Genomic DNA, 19,638 nt, shown 5'->3' on the forward strand with positions numbered 1-19,638 from the left:
TCGGAAGGTTGGTGGTTCGATTCCAGGCCCTGCAGTAGGTGAAGTGTCCTGCACCACCAGTGTATGAATGGTGAATGGTGCCTACTGTGTGAAAGCGCTTTGAGTAGTCGTTAAGACTAGAAAAGCGCCATATAAATACAGTCCATTTACAGTACAGTATTTTGTTGCTTTGTGTAGAGGCAGAGCACAAACATTGTCTGAGCAGATGATTGCATGTGTTAAGTGTGGTTTTGCACTTCAAGGTACAATCAAACAAACAAATGTGATCTCCCATTCACTTTCTCTTCTTTCTTACACACACTCACTCACATTATTATCTTGTGGCAGAGTGATCTATGTCGTTTCAGGGCAGGTGGATGAGTTTCTGTGTGGCAGTGAGTGCTGTGGACCATTATTCACGGTCACGAGAGGAGGATGGTTGGGTAAAATGCAGAAGGGAGAGAGCAATGAGAGGGGGTAGAAGTAAAATACACATTTTAAGGATGGTGTATTCCCTTTGGAGCTATATATTGGTTTCGGCTCATGTCAGACTGCGGCAGCCGATGGCTATTTGGGAAGTGGGCTTTTAAGGCAAAGATAATGAAGAAAAATATAATGGCCATTTGGAAGGATTATTTAAGGGCCATACTTTATCCCTCTGTATCCTCTATGTGGAAAACCTACTGAGTTTAAATGATTTGAAGGTCCCTTCGCGTAATAAAAATATTATTATAATGTTAATGACCAGACTGGGCAGCTATGATTTTGTACGCAAAGGGGAACTCCACTGATTTTACGCATCAAAGTTTGTTTAGAAGTTGTGCGGAGTACTGCTGCAAATGTGAAAAAAAGTTCTCTAAAGCCTCCAAAGGGAGTCATGTGAATCTGATAAATTGCTTCAAGTGAGCGTCGGTTGGGGCTAAAGTCTACACGTTTAAAAAAGAAAAGAATTTGGGGGTGTGGGAGTTAGAAAGAAGTAAGCTTACCAGACCTCTGTAGCTGCTCCTCATCTCTGCTTGAGGCTACCAGCATTAGCCGCTACTAGCATAACGTGGGTAATGTAGGCGCCGGGTTTTGACAAAGAAAGAAGAATGCGTGGAATAAAAAAGACTATCTCTGGTTCTGCTGCATCGTTTTTGATTCCTGACGTCAGTCCGACAGTGTTTTAGGCAGTGCAGTGCTAAATCTGTGGAGTTCGGGTTTAATAAAGTGTAGTTCTCCAAAACCTTAACTTTTATTATGTACAAATACTGTATATATAGAGTATATGCCTTTCTACACTTTTTCTGTAGGTATTTTGTTTTTTTATTGCCTGTAATATAACTATTAACATACTGTAGTCTCTGGATCTCTCTCTCGCTCTCTCGCTCTCTCGCTTGCTCGCTCTCCCTCTCTTTCTTTACCACACACACACACACAGGTTGTGTGTATAGTGTACACAGACAGACAGTCTCCAGGCACCACACCCGGTAAAGGGGTCATCTAGCAGGGTCTGGGCTCCAGGCAGAACACCTTATTAGGAGATAAAAACATCCACATCCATCTCCACCCCTACCTCCCCCTTTTCCTTTCTTTCTCCTCCTGTCTCGTTCAGTGCTTTGAACAACTCATAAGTCATAAAAATATATTTTTTTAATCACTCCTCTGTGTCCTTTTGTCCTTCCTCTTTACTAACCTGGTATTTGAACGTCAAATGCATCCTTTTTGAATACAATTTATCCTATTGTCCTTTTCCTTATCTCATGCCTCCTCTCCCCATATCTGTGTTTGTTGCCCACTGTGAGAGGCCGCTACTGTGCCATTAAGCTAACCACTCGGCTGTAATTGAGCTTCACGGGTGTTACTCTGAGGCTGACCCCATGTCGGTTTTTTCTGAGTGAGGGAGCTTGAGTATGTTTTTTCCTTTTGACTGATAGCATTGCACCTCATTTTCTGCTTTGATCTAGCTACCGTTACCAGGCCTATCCATTTAAGGAGTGAAATAACAGATTCAGTGTTTTATCAGTGGTGTTAGTCTACAGTGGAGAATGACTGGAAATATGAAAGTATTAAAAGGTATTCATATAATTTCTGCACTGACCTTTCATATCTAATGTCTCTCCTCCTAAAGCATGTAAGCAGGTCTTTGTCACATCATGATCAGATAAGTGGCATTTTCAACACCTTATTCGTGTTATATTATTATTATTATTATTATTATTATATCATACATTTTCCATTCAAAACATCTATCTAATTAGGGGTAGCTGTAACCCGTGGCAACAACGGGAAATATTAAAATGATATTTCATACCAGACAACAAGCTGTTACTATTACCATAAAATCATATGAAATCGTATTTAAATATTTTAAATATCGCTCATTTGTTTTTCTCTGTGGCTTAAAAACCTCATTACTTAATGGCAATATGATTTTATTTAAATCTCAACATCAAATCTCACGAAAACAAACATTCAAGATAAAATGGACAAGCTTCTAAAGATGGGAATGAGAAAGCTATTTGGAAGGTTGGAACTGAAGTTAATGTTGTTTACTAGGGAGCACTCAAAGGCTGCTCACCTCCCTCTGGGCGCTGCTAATGTTTTCTTTGTCTGACTCTTGTGTAATGCATGACATGCATTAAGGCATTAACCTAACTTAGTATGCCCAGGGGAGTTCCTTAGATCACACCACTGCCAAAACAAAAGTCTGAAGTCTTAACGTGCACCTGCCAAGATCGAAGTATAACTGAATGAAAGTTGCTATGATATTACAGCCTCAGTTGCATTGTGTAAAATCCTCTACTCTGATGCACAGTAATGTGATTTGGCTCTCCTAACATTGCAGGTAACCAGGACCTCTGTGGGATGGAGCTGCGTATTGAAGAGCTGAGGCATCACTACAGGGTGGAGCATGCTGTTGCTGAGGGGGCCAAAAATGTGCTCAGGCTCCTGGGGGCCAACAAGGTCCAGGACAAGAAAGCCCTGTCTGAGGTAGGACTGGACACACACACACACACACACACACACACACACACACACACACACACACACACACACACACACACATCCTGCAACCACAAACCCTTCCTCAAACTCACATGTTTTAATGCAAAGCTGTGAAAAACTTCTTTCATTCTATCTCTACCTCTAGACTAACCCATTTTAACTCCTATGTTCTGTTCTTTTCTCCACCCTGTACACCATCATACTTTTATGTTCACCAGTTTTTACAGCATCATCGCATTATAAGGTGTCTGAATGTGAAAAGCTTTCTCTTTATGGATCCAACAATAGAGAGAAGATACCAAAGGCGATGTAGCACTATAAAGTAATTTCCTCTCAAGTCTGATATTTCACAGAGCAGCTTCAATTACTGTACGATCTCTTTTCAAAATAACATTTGAGACACATCTTCACAACAGCAGCTGCAAAATCGTATATGGCCTAACAACTCCAAATAACCATACAACTCCAAATAACCATACATCATATAGCATGTGTCTGTGCTGGTGTTTGAAGGGTTTTGAACCCCCTTAACCACACACACCCCATTTTTACAGTCAGGAAGCATGGTGTTACAAGAAAATATCAAAAACTATTTCAAATGCAAAGGCTAAAAAGCAAATATCAAAGTCGTAGTGTATTTTTGTGCAGTATATTGTGGTATAGAGCCTCTTTACTGGACATTATTACACCAATATTCATATAATATTGTTATTGTGAAAATGTGACTTAAATATGATAGGAGGGATGGATTACGTGGGCCATGGAATTGTATTGAGAGGCAATAGTTTACTTAATGTCACCCAGTGGATGTAAATGTGTATTAAAGCTGCTCTGTGTTGATGCTCTGTAGGCGCAGTCTCGTCTGAGCGAAGCTTCTCAGCGGTTAGACCTGCTGAGGTACTCTCTGGACCAGCGTCTGGCAGAGCTGCCTGAGGACCATCCCAAGGCCAGTATCATCAAAGAGGAGCTAGTCCTGGCCTCCTCCCCTGTCTTCAGCTCCCGCCATGGCGCCCCCTATCACCACAACCAGTACAGCACCCTCAGCAAGCCCTCTCCTCTCACTGGTACGTAATGCAAAAAACAAAGCTACACAGGACAAAGTCAAGCAAGCTCACACCACGAGAAGTCAGCATCGATACACACACCAACAAATGCATATTTATGACAACATGTAAAGCACTGTGTAGATGAGCATAAGAGCCTACGGTAAAAGACATTGATGTTGACATACAACACGCTGCCACTGTGGAAACTACAAAGAAGTGTCATTGAAGACCTTAGTTTGTGTCTTTGTGGGGTCATCTTATTAATTGAGGTAGGATGGTGAGGTTTTCTCTCCTGCTATTTTAAATGAAGACACCATTTGAATATTCACGGAGACTTTTGACAAATGGTTAATTTTTCTTGGTTTCAAAATGATGTCTTGCTGTGTTTAAATTCTGGTTATAATATAATATGGATGATACTACACACACTAGTTTGTTTACACTGTGATTTTGTATACAATCTGACTGGCTTTTGTTCCAAAGACATGCATTTGGTATTGACAACATTATTAAGTAAATTGCAGTTACAAAACACTGCAGTAGTAAGCACGGATTATTTTAGTCTTTTCATACACACAACAGTAGAAGAAGAGTTATTGTGCATCAGACATTTAATTGCCTTAACAGAGGGAAATATATTCATGTGGCAAAAAGAAGACATACGAATAAGAAAATTAAAAGACATTTTTATTCTAGCGTGAGTGAATATGATTCAAATGGTGGCCATTAAGTATATATAGTGTAAGAATATAATGTGTGTTCTGTTCTATGATCCCATATGATCATGTGTGATGGGTTTGTTATGGCTGTTGATTGATTTTCAGGCAGGTGATGCTGATTTCTGTTTATGTCCAACCAATAATGGCTATTTGTAGGAAGGTGTTAGGCTTTTCCAGGTGCACGTGATCTTTGTAAATCTGCATATCTAGGTTTGTGTTCACAGAGATTAGTTTTGAATTTACACAGATTTGTTTATGTGACCTCCCCTCTGTCTTCAGGTACCTTACAGGTGCAGGTGCTGGGCTGTGGGGGGTTGTTGGAGGTGGTCCCAGGTCGCAATAAAGGGACAGCTGTCATGTTGCCCTGCTACAGTCCTGGAGACACCAGGTCCTTCATGAGAGGCAGCAAGGGACTCTACGGACGGAGCGGCTCAGTCAGCGGGAAGACGCCCAGCAAGACAGATGAGCTCTCCTGTAAGTGTGTGTCTGTGTGTGTCGTGTTTGGTTTAATCTTTTAGGAACATTCCAAGCTAATGAATACTCCCTAATATAAAATTTAGTTCAAATGGTTTAAAAATGAACAGGATCTTTTGATTTTGGATATTTTTCATCACAAACGGTGTAACGCATACTGTCACTTTCAGCGCAAAATAGCTAAGTAGCAAATCTACAGTATATTAAGACTTACCGTGTGTGTGTGTGTGTGTGTGTGTGTGTGTGTGTGTGTGTGTGTGTGTGTGTGTGTAGCTGAGGTGAGTGCCGTGCTAAAGCTGGACAACAGTGTGGTGGGCCAGACACCTTGGAGGACTGTGGGAGAACAGGCTTGGGACCAGACCTTCACTGTGGAGTTGGAAAGGGTCAGTACGTACACACACACACACACACACACATTAACGCATCAAGTTTGTGTAATTATCCTTTTAGTAGTTGCAGCAGTTACCACTGTTGGGTGACATGTGTGTGTGTTTTAGTCGAGGGAGATGGAGATTGCAGTCTACTGGAAGGACTATCGCTCGTTGTGTGCTTTGAAGTACCTGAAGCTGGAGGAGTTCCTGGACAACCAGAAGCACAGAATTCAGCTGGAGCTGGAGCCTCAGGGCCTGCTGCTGGCTGAGGTACACGCACATACACACACATGCACACAAACACAAACCTTGACATAAACTGACACACTACATCAAAAAATGGGAAAAGGGACAGCCACACAAAGGTGGACACAAATGCAGAGCCTTGCATACATGACACCTGTCTATGGAAGTGCTATAAATACACACAGATATTCAAATGTGCTCCTGTACACCTGCCCACACACAGACGCACAAGCTGTCACACACACATGCACCTGTGCTGAACAACACTGCTTTGATATGTCATACTTACAAGGTTCAATCATCTGAGTGTGATGTCTAAAAATGAAGTGTGTGTGTGTGTGTGTGTGTGTGTGTGTGTGTGTGTGTGTGTGTGTGTGTGTGTGTGTGTGTGTGTGTGTGTGTGTGTGTTTTCCAGGTGACCTTCTTCAACCCGGTCATTGAGAGAGTTCCTCGCCTCCAGAGGCAGAAGAAGGTCTTCTCTAAGCAGCAAGGTGAGGAAGAGACGGAGAGGAAACAGAAAAATATTCTGATCTTGGGAATAATTACAGTACAGTTTACATAGATGACCTTTTGAAATTAACAAACATCAGTTGTGCTGAAACTGGCTTTCTCTTAAAGGTGCTGTAAATAGGATTGCGAAGATCCAGGACTTAGCCAAAAAATTTGAACATCAACAACGTCTCTCCCCCCTTTCCGCTAAAGCCCAAAATGGTCTCCTAAGCCCCTCCCCCCACAAGGGAGAATAAATGCGTGTGCATGAGCAGTGATTGACATGCAGTTAGGACCCCCCCCCCCCCCGGCCCTGATTGGTGCATCTGAACAGGGAGCGGTGGATTTTGGCAAATCGCACTACAGGCTGTAGGTGGTGCCAGAGGAGCCAGATTTGTTTTTTTAATTACCTGCTCCATGTAGTTCTACTCGAACATATGGTCAGTTTCAGCAAATATGACAGAAAGTTAGTTTTATAAGTCTTACCTACTGCACCTTTAATGACAAAATGAACATAACCAGGACAGGAAGAAACACTACTACTATTCAGTACACTATTTTCATTTAGACAACAGCACCATCTATTGGTGAGTAAATCATCTTGTTACTTCATGATGATGACAACAACTGACCAAAAACAAAGATAGGAAGTACTTCATTTAAACAAGATGTAACAGAGATATTAAAATCTAGCAGAAAATCCACATAATAAACAATTGAGCCAAAACCTGGAAAGGTCTTTGATTACTAATGAGAAAGACTAGTCCCTCTCTTTCCAGTTAGCAAGGAGTTTTTGGAATATCATTTGAAATGTATATTAATTAATGTGTTCATTTATTATTACATCCCTACACTCTCGTTGTTTTTAAATGTTACCCCTTTTCTACTGATTTCTACTGTCTAAAAATACAATGAATACACCCTGAAGATACAAAAATCTGAATTTCTTTTTTTTTATTTATGCCAAGTAGGTTTTCACATACAAGGAATTAAAACATACTCAAAGAATTAAAGTAAAAGCCAATTACTGCAAAAGAGAAATAAAAAAATATGTACAATATAACTGTTTTGTGCAGGGATATGCAAAATATTGACCAGGGAATATGCAAAAGTTCACAGTATGACGTTTAGAAAATACGTGCAATGTACAAACATAATAGTCCAAAAGATGTGCGTTAATGAAACGCATAGAGACAGATGTGAAGGCTTCACCTTACAGTTTTAGGTTAAAGAAAGAGTTCCTAATTAGTCAGGGAAAATAGAAATAAATTTCAAATTTGATCAGAGCTCATACTGGAAAGCAAATATCTACAAACAGATTTTTTTTTGTGTGATTAACAATTTTTTATTTTTTAACATACAAAACATACAGCTCGCAACATGAACACACATTCCCTCCCCACCCCACCCTTCATCATCTCCACCTACAAAGACAGAAATCAAGAAGAGATGACACAGTAACTATAATATTTAAGACATTCAACAAAATGGTAACAAAATAGACAATAAACCAAATACACATGTATAAAAGACAACACCATAAGCCCACCATACACGTCTCTCCCCAGCACAAAGCTTCTTAAGAGCCCTCCAGAAAGCTCCGGTACTTTCCCCATTTTCAAGTATAGACATCCAACCTGGCAAAAAAAGTTTGACATTTTTTCAAACGCCACCACCCGAGCTGGACCCAGCTTCTTATGTGCTTATCCATCCCGCTTAGGATTGATTCATCTCCCAGAACAAATAATCTTGAACTGAATGGAACCTGGGTCCCTACAATCTGACATAGGTTATCATGTATCCCGCTCCAAAATTCCTGGACCTTATCACAGGACCATAGGACATGAAGTAATTGGCCATCCTCCGTCTTACATTTCCAACAATTTGGTGTGTCTTTCAGACCAATTCTAAACAATCTGGAGGGAGTCCAATAGAAGCGATACATAATCTTGAACTGAACGAGGCGCACCCTCACATCGCGTGACATAGTTTTAATATTCCCACAGATTGTGTCCCACTCCTCATCATCCTGTGTAATACTCCAATCCCTTTCCCATGTCTTTTTGAGGGCTGTGCAGGCTCCATCCCCCAGGTTCTGCATAAGCATAGAATAATACCCAGAAGCCTCATGACCTTCACAAAAAAGAAATTAAAAAATCTTAATGATCTGCTCTGCGAGACATACATCATTGACTCTAGATGTGTGTATGAACGTGTGTTTCCAGGCAAGGCATTCCTTCGGGCTCGTCAGATGAATGTGGATATTGGGACCTGGGTGAGGCTGCTTCGAAACGCCATTCCTACTGTCAACAACTCAGGAACCTACAGTCCCAGTGCACACAGCCTGACACTCAACTCTGGGTGAGAAACACACACAATGCATAAGCCACACAGATGCATGCACTCCATTTCATTGTACTAGACACGCGGCGTCTACGTGTGATGTTTGATGGCCATCAATCAGACTTTACTATCAAATGCAGCAGCATTCCTTGAACCTTTTTCCTTGTGTTTCCTGGCAAAGTACAGAGCATGCGATGCTTTCTCTGCCCCCCCCCAACCAACCCTTAACAACCCTTTTGTGTTTGTCTCTGTCCATTTGTCTGTCTGCATCGCTCTTGTTGGTCTGTTTGTTTGTGTCTGTGTACATTTTTCAGGGAGGTGTCAGTGGAGAAGTTGAGTCTGGACAGCGACTCTCCGATAAGAGGCGATTACAAGAGAGACATGGACGCACATACCCCGGTGAGACAGACAGAGAGAGAGGACGCCCGGGAAATGGGGGAGGTGTGTGTATGTGTGTGTGTGTGTGGGTCTACTGTAGTAAATCCACTCTGTTTGCTGTGGGATGAAGGGAATCTCTCTATTTAACATGGAATTAATGGCCCATACACACACAAGTAAGACTAAAGTAACTGTTCTTGTTTTGACTTGTTTATAATGTTTTATGACACGTTCATGACAGTGTCATGTCACTCTTATGTAGAAAACTTCAAGTAAAGTGTAACCCACTAAGATATGGGATACATCAACACATCAATATCTAACGTTTTGCCACTTTGATAAGTGAATAATGTCATAATGCATAACCCAGGTCATGACAATTACAATTTAGGTCAAGTTTGGACTTGTTTGAAGCTAACAAGAGTGAACAAAACCTTTCATTTTTGACCTAAAGTCACGTTGCTGAAATGTCTTTGAAGAAATCATTAGATGTGCATGAAAACAGCTGTGTCATATCAGAGTTATCGTAATGACCCGTTTTCAACTTGTAAATTGTGTTCATGTCAACATCGGTGTAGGGATTACGACTGTGAATTTTTTGAAAGCTCTGATAAATTAATAATATATAAGGGCCTAAAATCATAACAAATATGGACGCCTCATCTCAGCCGAAGTACTTTTTTCATCTCCCACCCGAGCTTTGTAGGACGACAGTGAATCCAGAAAGCTCATACTGAAAAGGGGCCCTCAATCATTATGCAGTCAAGTTAATATGATCATGACATATAGAAGGCAGGTGATTTATGTGATCTGAATGGCTGCCTGTGGAGATTATGTTTAAGAAATATAAAATAGACATGGAGGGTAAGAAAACATGTGGGTTGTGCATAGCGACGTCTCTCAGAGGCAATGTGGATTGTTACGCTTGATCAATTGAAAACATTTTTGTTCTGTGAGACAAAGAAGAGACAGAAGTCAAACATGAGACAAAAACACAGCCATGTAGATTCCCCTTCAGGCATGCACTTGATCACTTTCTCAAAAAATGAAGCAACAGAGCAGGAAGGCTGTATGCCACGTCCCTCATGAAACCATGTGTCCCTTGACTTTCAATATCTCTCTGTCTCTGTATGTCTCTCTCTGTGTCTCTTCCTTTGTGTCTCTTTCCTGGCATGTCCCCCGACAGGACCGACTGCCAATCATCGAGCCCTTCTCCCCCCCAGACCTCACCCCTGAATGCCCTGTCCAAACCCCTTCTGTCGGCAGGTACACACACATAAACACTGCATTCCTTATGCATTCCTTTTTTTTTTTTTTTTCCTTATCAATATTTCTTCAGTTTATATTCTTCTTTATATTCTATTCTTGTCTGTATACGTTTCCTAATTGGCCTTTTTCACTGAAGACATTTTGACATGAAAGCACAGCTGTGAATAATAAAAATGAATGATGGCTACCACTCTACCCACGCTCACAGTTCCCATGTCTGCCATGACAAATTATGCTTTCATGCATTCTGAGCAGTTTATATGAATTTATTTAATCTTTTATTTTTTGTATTTTGGTATCCACTATAAATGTTCCTGCTGACTGTGCATGGGTCTCTCCAGTAAGCAGAGGAAAGGTCCTCTGTCTCTCCAGGACTTCAGGCTGATTGCTGTGTTGGGCAGGGGACACTTTGGGAAGGTACAGTTTGATGAATGGCCTGTTTTGTTTTGTTTTGTTAACTTGGAACTGTGGAAAAAAAGTTTTATCAAACAGGTCAGTAATAACACGAAAAAACAGAAGAAGGGAGTTTATATTTAATGAGCTCAATATGTGCACAAATGTATGCACCAAATGGCACAAGAAACACGGAAAGGCTTGGAGTGGCAGCTCCTCTGGATTGCGGTGCGTTCCTCAGGTCAGCATTAAGAGCTTAATGTTGAATCCTGACATTTCTAGAAATAAGGAAAAAACAAAGTGACGTGATAATTACATCACAACCCGAAAGCCATACATTCAAGACAACTTGTAGAAAGCCTATGCCAACAAGCGCCTGTGTTTGTGTATGTATTGAGTACATTTTTTTCACTTGCATTTAATGGTACCCTTCTTTTTTTTCTTTGTCAAATGTTTAACGTCACATGCAAAATGGCATACAAACCTAATCTGATTGATGATGTTCATTCAAAAAAAACCAACACTCGCTGAAAGTTTCAAGCAGCAGTAATGTAAACAGGAAGTGACTTCAACTTACAAGTTTATATCCTGCAATTCAGACCTTATTGTAATATATTGATGGATTTAAGAGAGTTTTCATTTCTAATCCTCATTAAAACCATAACATGCATATCTAGAAGGCATTAGTTCACTTTGTACAGGTGTTGTACTTTTGTTTGTTTTGGAACAAACCGAGTTGTTGCTGCATGTGTTTGTCTCCAGGTGTTGTTGTCAGAATACAAGAAGACGGGCACGATGTACGCCATCAAAGCCCTGAAGAAAGGAGATATCGTAGCTCGGGATGAAGTGGAAAGGTTTGCGTTGATGTGTTTATTACTCTCCATGTTCCTGTGTTTGTGTGATCGGTTGCTGTTTAGTTTTTTTTTTAGCCTGGATCTTTGAGCTTCAATAATACATGTCTCTGTTTTATCTGTGCGGCTGTGCCCTGAATCACCATGATTACATTTTATCTGTAGGATGAGTGTGGGTGTCTCATCAACCAAAATAAACTCTATCTAATTATGTGTAAATGCCTCTCATTTTTCCTCCACATAATCCAAAATCATCCTCTGCATCCTGCCATCCTTCTCTGCTTTCCACCTCTTCCTCCACGTTTCTACATCCCGACACTTCCTGTTCGTCTCTTTCCCCTCCACCCTTGCTCTCCTCCTCCTCGCCACTTTTTCTCTCTTTACTCCTGCAGTCTAATGTGCGAAAAGCGCATCTTTGAGGTTGTGAACCTGTCGCACCATCCGTTCCTCGTCAACCTGTTTGCCTGCTTCCAGACTCCAGAGCATGTGTGTTTTGTTATGGAGTACACGGCAGGAGGCGACCTGATGATGCACATCCACACAGACGTCTTCACAGAGCCACGAGCCGTGTATGTAATGTGTGTGTTTGTGTGTGTGTATATATATATGTGTGTGTTTTGAGAAGAGAAAATGCTAAATGGCCCCAATAAGTCCTACTGTTATGGTCATTTTAAAGGCAGTAGTTAAAGGAGCCACATTTTTTTCCAAGTCTGTCTTAAAACAATACTTACACATGCTCTTATGTATATTATAAGCACTGTTGCTGTAATTGTTAATCTTGTCCATACTGGCTGTAAAGAGATAATTTCTCATAGTAAGGCCCTGCACACCCCCACAGGTGTTCAGTTATTCTGTCCGTGAGTGCAGGACTTTAAGGAAATAAAGCCTGGAAAACCCTGGCCTTTAAACCAGTTTTTTATCACATTTCCATGGTATCCAAAACATCTATCAGTTCATGCATTGTCATTGTCAGTCAGTAAACATGACCAAAACCAAAAGCCTACAACTTTTACACTGACCACTTTCACAGATATGTATTTACTATGTACAGTAGTAGTAGTCGTAGTGTGGGTGGTGGTAGTGGTGTGTTCTCAGTTTTGTACTCATTATGAGCTTTACATTTATTTTATTGCAGGTTAGTAATAATGTTTCTTTGGTTTGACTTCAGGTTTTATGCAGCCTGCGTAGTTCTTGGACTTCAGTTTCTCCATGACCATAAGATTGTGTACAGGTGAGTTACTAGCTAGTTTCCTCACATGATAGTTGGGATGTAAAAAACTAAAATATCTATCTATCTAAAACTCCCTGTGTACTCTGTTGTACTTGGTGAAATACTGTGAATATTCAGCGACTTCTTTTATCTTCCCTCTCTTCCAGAGACCTCAAGCTGGACAACCTGCTGCTAGACACAGATGGTTATGTGAAGATTGCTGACTTTGGACTGTGTAAAGAAGGTGGATTTCGATGTTTCTGACAGATGGGCTCTTTTTATTTTTATTTTTGCCTGCTGCAAGACCTTTCTAAAAGCTTTTAGTCACAAAGAGTTTCATCTTCCTGCCTCTGTCTGTAGGAATGGGCTTCGGGGACCGGACCAGCACATTCTGTGGGACTCCAGAGTTTTTGGCCCCAGAGGTCCTAACGGATACATCCTACACCAGGGCAGTGGACTGGTGGGGACTGGGGGTTCTCATCTATGAAATGTTGGTGGGAGAGGTGAGAAGAGGGGGGGTATCATGCAACTGCAGTGTCTCTCGTTCAGATCTGACCAGGGAGCCTTAGTTGTTGTCATCCCACCGTCTCCATATGTTTCCTTTGCTCTGCGCTATCCCATAACATCAAACATCATATATCATCGCTAACACTAGCCAAGAGCAAAAGTATATGATTTCATATTAATAAATGGATTTGAAAATGTGAACTTAAAATCGGTGAATTAGGCGTATTTCAAGTGGACTGAATTTCTTCAGTGTTAGATGCTTTATTTATATTCCTACTCACTGTTTACAAAGAGAACTGGATGTTTACATCCAGGGTTATAGGGTCATTGTGATTAACACCTTGTTTTGTGAATTTTAAATCTATAAAATGGATTGTATGGAATAAAGTGGGCTTTTGTGCATCCTCTTTTTGCGTGTGTGTTTGTAGTCTCCATTCCCAGGAGATGATGAAGAGGAGGTGTTTGACAGCATTGTGAATGATGAAGTCCGCTATCCACGCTTCCTGTCCACTGAGGCTATCGGCATCATGAGAAGGGTGAGAATACACACACATAAAGACACTCTTTCTCCTTCTCTTGCTGACTGTATGACCCATGAACAACATGTGACAAATGTTGCACGTACACATGAAACACTTACTGTGTGTGTGTGTGTGTGTGTGTGTGTGTGTGTGTGTGTGTGTGTGTGTGTGTGTGTGTGTGTAGCTGTTGAGGAGGAACCCAGAGAGAAGACTGGGATCTGGTGAAAAGGATGCAGAAGAGGTGAAGAAGCAGCCATTTTTCCGAGTAAGTACTGTTTTTTTTAATGGATGGGGGAAGAGAAGTCGCTTTCAAGCGCTTTCAAACACCATTCAAGTGTTTTTCCGCATGAGAGCATGATGAGGTTGAATAAACTGTTTACCTTGATGATGTGAATTTGTTTATTTTGCACAATAAAATCAAGACAACAGTAACACAAGAAAATAAAGTAATGTAAAATAAAGATTGTGCAGGTGAGATTAAGAAAACCCCTAGGTGCTTATAGAAGGAATCTCACCTTAGGAAGAGAAGAAAAAATATATAATAAGCAATTACAATTATAAGAGTCCTAAACAAACAACAACAAATTGAACGCAAGTAAGCACTGAATTTCAAAAACAAGCATAAGGTTGGATACATAAACAACAAACTTAACAAAATAAATTATAAGAATATAGATAAAATGAGAATATGTAGACTTATGTGTTTGTGTGTGAGTAGTTATGAGAGACAGGAAAACAAAATCAGATATGAATAGTTCAGAACAATAAAGACCGTTAAGATTGGTTCATCAGACAGGTCCTAAGCCTTGTGTTATAATTTTTGACAGAAGTTGACTGAAATGCACTGTTGATATAACTGTTGCATAGCTGTGCTCCCCTGTATCTAATAGAGAATTGACAGAGCCTAATACGCAACATTGGAAGATGTGAACCTGTCACCTGCAGCTTGTCATCCAGCAGCTCACTTTGGCTGCTTATATTATTCCTCCTGCAATGTTGCTCATCTGCCGACCAAATAGCACAGAATACAGTATGTCCATTTCTTGCTGTTTAGACGTCTCTTAATGTGAAGCGGCGGCAGGAAATATTGAGTTTGCACCAGCAGCAGAAGATAAGGCTAAAAGGGGCTGAACCCTGGCGCTATTAAAGCCGACTATCCCTGGCCCGTGGCATCACCGCTTTACCGGTCCTTGACACTTTGGAGGAAATATATGTAAAACTAAGAAAAATCTGCAGATTCTGAATTCAACTTTGTAATTATTTCTCGTCTCTTTTTCTCCGTCTCCCACCAGAATGTAGACTGGGAGGCATTGCTGCATAGGAAAGTGGCCCCTCCTTTTGTGCCCTCCATTGTGGGCAAGGAAGACGTCAGCAATTTCGACGAGGAGTTCACCACCGAAGCTCCGACGCTCACGCCTCCACGTGAGCCTCGCGTGCTCTCCCGCAAAGACCAGGACAGCTTCCGGGACTTTGACTACGTCTCTGACCTCTGCTAATGGGCCGGGGGCTCACAGGCCTAGAGGAATGTTCGATTGTGAAGGCTTCACGACGGTTTCATCTGAGCGGACCGACTGTCTCAACTGACTATCCGCTGACTGTTTGTCTGCCATTAATTACACTGTGAATGAATGTGGAGAGACCGGAGCCAGTCATCTGTGTTTTGTGTGTATGCAGGGTTTTAAAGATGGAGGACTGAGAAAATAAAAGCTGGGACGGATAGCTGATGGGGTAAAAATGTTGGACAAACGAAGGCCCCCTCTCAAATCATTGTACAACACACCAGTGACTTGTGAATCTTTACCAACATTAGCCTTTAAAATGCCTCCTCCCATCCTCTTGTGTGTCAGTGTAGCTGTAAGAGGAGCTGTTGACTGTTTGGGGGGTTGTTTAATGGTCTCTCATACCAATGCCTTACATTTGTACTTGTATTTGATCCACAGAAAAGCATTTTGTTTTTATTTTGTGGCCCTTTGTATACAGCAGCAGGAACAGTGGTCAGATGTGCTGCATAAAAGAAAAAAAGAGGTTTTGCTTGTGAGAGTGGAAATGGTGACGTTCAGAGTGACTCTGTACTCAAAAGCTTTGTATGATGATGATCCTCAGTCATGCTGGCCGACGCTAGGCGAATTATGAATTAACTACGGGGTAAAGAACCACTTTTTTACTTTTGTTTAGACTTCTACCAACTAGTTTTCAAAATACGTGCTGCTTGGATTTTAATTTTTGCCACAAACGTTTTGTAAAGAAGTCATATTTTATGACAGTTGACTCCTCAACGCATTATTCACTACCCACCACATACTTTTAAATTTGATATTTGGGTATTATACACAGTGTGATATTAACAGGTGAAGCAGTAATTATTTTTAATTGAAAAAGAAAAATCTGAACACTAAGACTTAATGTTCAAGTAACCTTATGGAGTCTGTCCATTTTGGGGTTGAGACACATTCATTCAGTTATCTATATGCTACCAGAGTTTTGTGAACATGAAGAAAGTCATTTCCCTCCAAGACGATTATATCTGACTTTAAACTCAACAAACACCGGCTCTAACTGTTGTTCTAGTTTCAAAACTATCCATTGTGTTCATTGCAATGTTTGGTTTCCATTATATAGGTAGTGATATAATCATCTGTTTTAGCCAAAACCGATTGATATCTTAGTGATTTTGGAAAAGCTGGGTGGTTCCACAAGCAAAACTAACCTCATTAGCCACTTTTCCACAGAAGAGCTTGCTGCAGTGAGTGCTGCCTTATATCCCAGCATACATTTGTTCATTTGAAACACAATGATAAATGTGGAAAATATGAGCCAGTGGTAAACACTTTACCAATTCTGGGTTTGTTGTGAAGCAGTATGTATGATGGTGTGGATCTTACTCATCTTGTGTATGACAATACAAAACCATGTGAGAGTATGAGATGACTTATTTTATAAAGAAAACCTGGAGTGAATATTCCATCTGTGTATTGTTAAGTGTATGGGCGTGTTCATTCAAACCAAAGAAAGGCGCAAGTACAGATACCAGAAAGGCAAGTCAAAAAAACAAACAAAAAAGAGGCAATAATCTGCCAAATGCATCTCAGTAAAAAAAAAAAAAAAAAACATATAGTGTATAAGTAGTCATATTTGTGACTAAATGTAATGAATGGGTCAGGATCCTAATTGGTCACTGACCTGTTTTGGCTTTAAATTTCGGTTTGCAATAATTAAATATTTATCAACTTTCAGTGGAATTGTCGTGACGATATCTTCATGTCATATTTTTTATTTTTATTTTTTTTTAAAAGAATTTTTTTGAGGCTTTTCCCTTTATTCGATAGTGTCAGTGGATAGACAGGAAAGGGGGAGAGAAAGAGAGGGGATGACACGCAGCAAAGGGCCGCAGGTCGGATTCGAACCCTGTTTACATAAAACAGCTACAAATCCTTAGCCTGGTTGACACCAGACCCTTCTCAGTTGTAACAGAGTGGGTCTGGGGAAGGTTCATTCACAGCCCATTTCCAACAGACGCCGCTCAAATGCCTCTGGGCGGAATTGGATAGTCCTTCAACCAATCAGACCAACGATCCGGGTGACGTAGCAGCGACAGCGGCATCAACGGGCTGCTGCGCTTCGGTGGCCGTCATGTTGAATGTAAACAAAAAACTGCTTGCCGTCGCTGCGCTATCGTCATCGTGTAAAGCCCACCTCAACGGTTGTGATTGGTGCCTCGATTTGGAAAAATTGGAAATGGGCTTGAATGGGCTCTTAGCCAGACGGACTTGCAGAGCAAATCTCAAATTTGCCGGAAGTTCATCAGGGTTTTCCCAGGCTAGGAAATCCTCACATTGATAGGGGGAAAAAAACAGGGAGTCATTTCTGCTCATTAAAGTACTAACTGATAAACCAGTTGTCTAAATTGTTGCTGATTAATTTTCTATTCATAACTAATCAACTAATCTTTCAGCTCTATAATCATGTAGTCTACATCCACGACATTCCACTTCAGGCCGCAGGAAATTCCGCCGGATGCATGTCTTTTCACCGATGTCCGTTACCTTCTGCTTTCTTTTTGTTGGAATTTTAAACTCCGGTTGATTTATGAGGACTATGGTTAACTGCTCCTCAGATCTCTGCTGGGTAAATTGAGACAGCTAGCTAGACTATCTATCAAATCTGAGTTTCCTCTCGCACGACTAAAACAACTTTTGAACGTACATGTTCCACCAAAACAAGTTCCTTCCTGAGGCTATTTTGCAGCGGCTCCATGCGGAGCTTAGTGCCGCCCATGGAGATTGTGATTGATTTAAAGAAATGCCAATAAACCAGAGCACGTTGTTCTCCCATCCCGGAATGCTGTGTGGACTAGCCAGACCCTCCTCCGCAGTGCTGTGGAGGAACGTCTGGCAAAGCGAGACTAATCGCTTAGTCCCGTCGTAGCTGGTTTTAAGTCTACCATCGACGGTTACGATTTTATGGCTTATACTCCAATTGTCAATGGAGAAACTGTATTGTATCCTTACTTCCGGAACCGGCTGTGGGCGGGACTGTTGAGGTCTATACATAACAGTAGAACACATTTATGTTGAACATCAGCTTGTTTAATGTGATTATAAATATTGGAGAGAAAAAATAAAATTGTGATACGTATATCACCCTAATTTAAACACAAAAACATCAGTTTACTTGGGTTCCTTTGGGTTTCAGGACTGTGACCCCGAGGTCAGAGAGCTTTACTGCATCATCTGCTCAAGTGTCAGATCTGAATCCCTAAACCAGCTCCACGTTTGCTGCTCAGCATCCTGGCCATTTACCTCCTGTGAAGGAGCAAACATCACTCATGGAAAAACAACTTCTGGTTCATTGATTCATAGTATTTATTTAACATGTCACGTCACCTGTATGTATAGCCAAAATAAGTAAAACAGGCCAGTTCCAATCTGTCTTTCATGGGAAAACACAAGAGAGGGATAACTGCAGCGACGGTAGGCCTATGTAAAACTATTGAAACCTCTCTGCCTTTTAATAATGTGCAACACCCACATGCATTCTCTGCAAGTTGGGATACATGCTGTGCTGAATGTCATTTACAACATAGCAGTGTGTATACAGTCAGTGAAAGCAACACATATTGCTTCAGCGATTAAATTTCAGAGATCACCTGAAGTTAAATGTCTGCTACTACCAGCAAAATACATACATCAGAGAAAATAGTCCCAAAACGTCATAGGGGAGACAATAGATTTTTAATACATGAGGAAAATGTGTTTTTATACGTGAGTGCTCAAATGTCCCTCTACCATTCAGGTATTATCAAATCACAGTGACAGCAGAGATGCACTCAGCTACTGGACACCATTGATTAAATTTTTTTTTTTTTATTAAAAGGATAGTTTGTAATGAGGCTGCAACTAACAAATATTTTCATTATCTCTAAAGTAATTTATTATTTTATAAAATGTCAGAGTTTTAGAAAAAAATATCCATCACAAGCAACCCAAATTGCTAGTTTTGTACTATTAACAGTAAAAAAAACCCCAAAGATATTTAAGTAGTAACTTACTAATAACATTGACGATGGTGTCCCAGTAAACGAGCAATACCCTGAAGACCCTGAAACTGAAGCAACTATGGAATTCAGCCATATTTAATTTTATTATTTATACCTGTGCTTGTCAAAATGTCTTCAGTAAAAAAAGGCCTATGATATAAAACTGAGAAAAACAGCAATTATTTCAGAGGCTGGAACCAGATAATGTTTGGCTAATTATGAAAACAGTTGCAGATTATTTTTCATCAATTGACTAAATGATTGTCTAATCGTTTCAGCTTTATTGGACTTAAACATGTACTTGCCCATGACCGCAGT

At 40.7% G+C, this 19,638-nt stretch overlaps 1 protein-coding gene across 3 annotated transcripts in view; it reads left to right on the forward strand.

Moving 5' to 3' along the window:
- pkn1a (protein kinase N1a) overlaps window positions 1-17,017 on the forward strand; it is a 52,640-nt gene extending 35,623 nt beyond the window's left edge. For 2 of the 3 annotated variants that reach the window (XM_036000374.1, XM_031288987.2), the window contains exons 6-23: window positions 2,807-2,952; window positions 3,818-4,031; window positions 5,012-5,206; window positions 5,480-5,589; window positions 5,704-5,847; window positions 6,239-6,314; window positions 8,538-8,673; window positions 8,970-9,054; window positions 10,220-10,299; window positions 10,644-10,719; window positions 11,458-11,549; window positions 11,939-12,115; window positions 12,715-12,777; window positions 12,924-13,000; window positions 13,117-13,259; window positions 13,692-13,799; window positions 13,969-14,049; window positions 15,077-17,017. In XM_036000374.1, coding sequence (XP_035856267.1) covers window positions 2,807-2,952; window positions 3,818-4,031; window positions 5,012-5,206; window positions 5,480-5,589; window positions 5,704-5,847; window positions 6,239-6,314; window positions 8,538-8,673; window positions 8,970-9,054; window positions 10,220-10,299; window positions 10,644-10,719; window positions 11,458-11,549; window positions 11,939-12,115; window positions 12,715-12,777; window positions 12,924-13,000; window positions 13,117-13,259; window positions 13,692-13,799; window positions 13,969-14,049; window positions 15,077-15,280 — 2,207 coding nt within the window. In that variant the 3' untranslated portion in view covers window positions 15,281-17,017. The remainder of the gene's footprint in view (window positions 1-2,806; window positions 2,953-3,817; window positions 4,032-5,011; window positions 5,207-5,479; window positions 5,590-5,703; window positions 5,848-6,238; window positions 6,315-8,537; window positions 8,674-8,969; window positions 9,055-10,219; window positions 10,300-10,643; window positions 10,720-11,457; window positions 11,550-11,938; window positions 12,116-12,714; window positions 12,778-12,923; window positions 13,001-13,116; window positions 13,260-13,691; window positions 13,800-13,968; window positions 14,050-15,076) is intronic. The other variant, XM_036000375.1, reaches the window with a different exon arrangement.
- Window positions 17,018-19,638: the final 2,621 nt, after the last annotated feature.

Source organism: Sander lucioperca, chromosome 4, assembly GCF_008315115.2.
Source record: "Sander lucioperca isolate FBNREF2018 chromosome 4, SLUC_FBN_1.2, whole genome shotgun sequence".
Lineage (NCBI taxonomy): Eukaryota > Metazoa > Chordata > Actinopteri > Perciformes > Percidae > Sander > Sander lucioperca.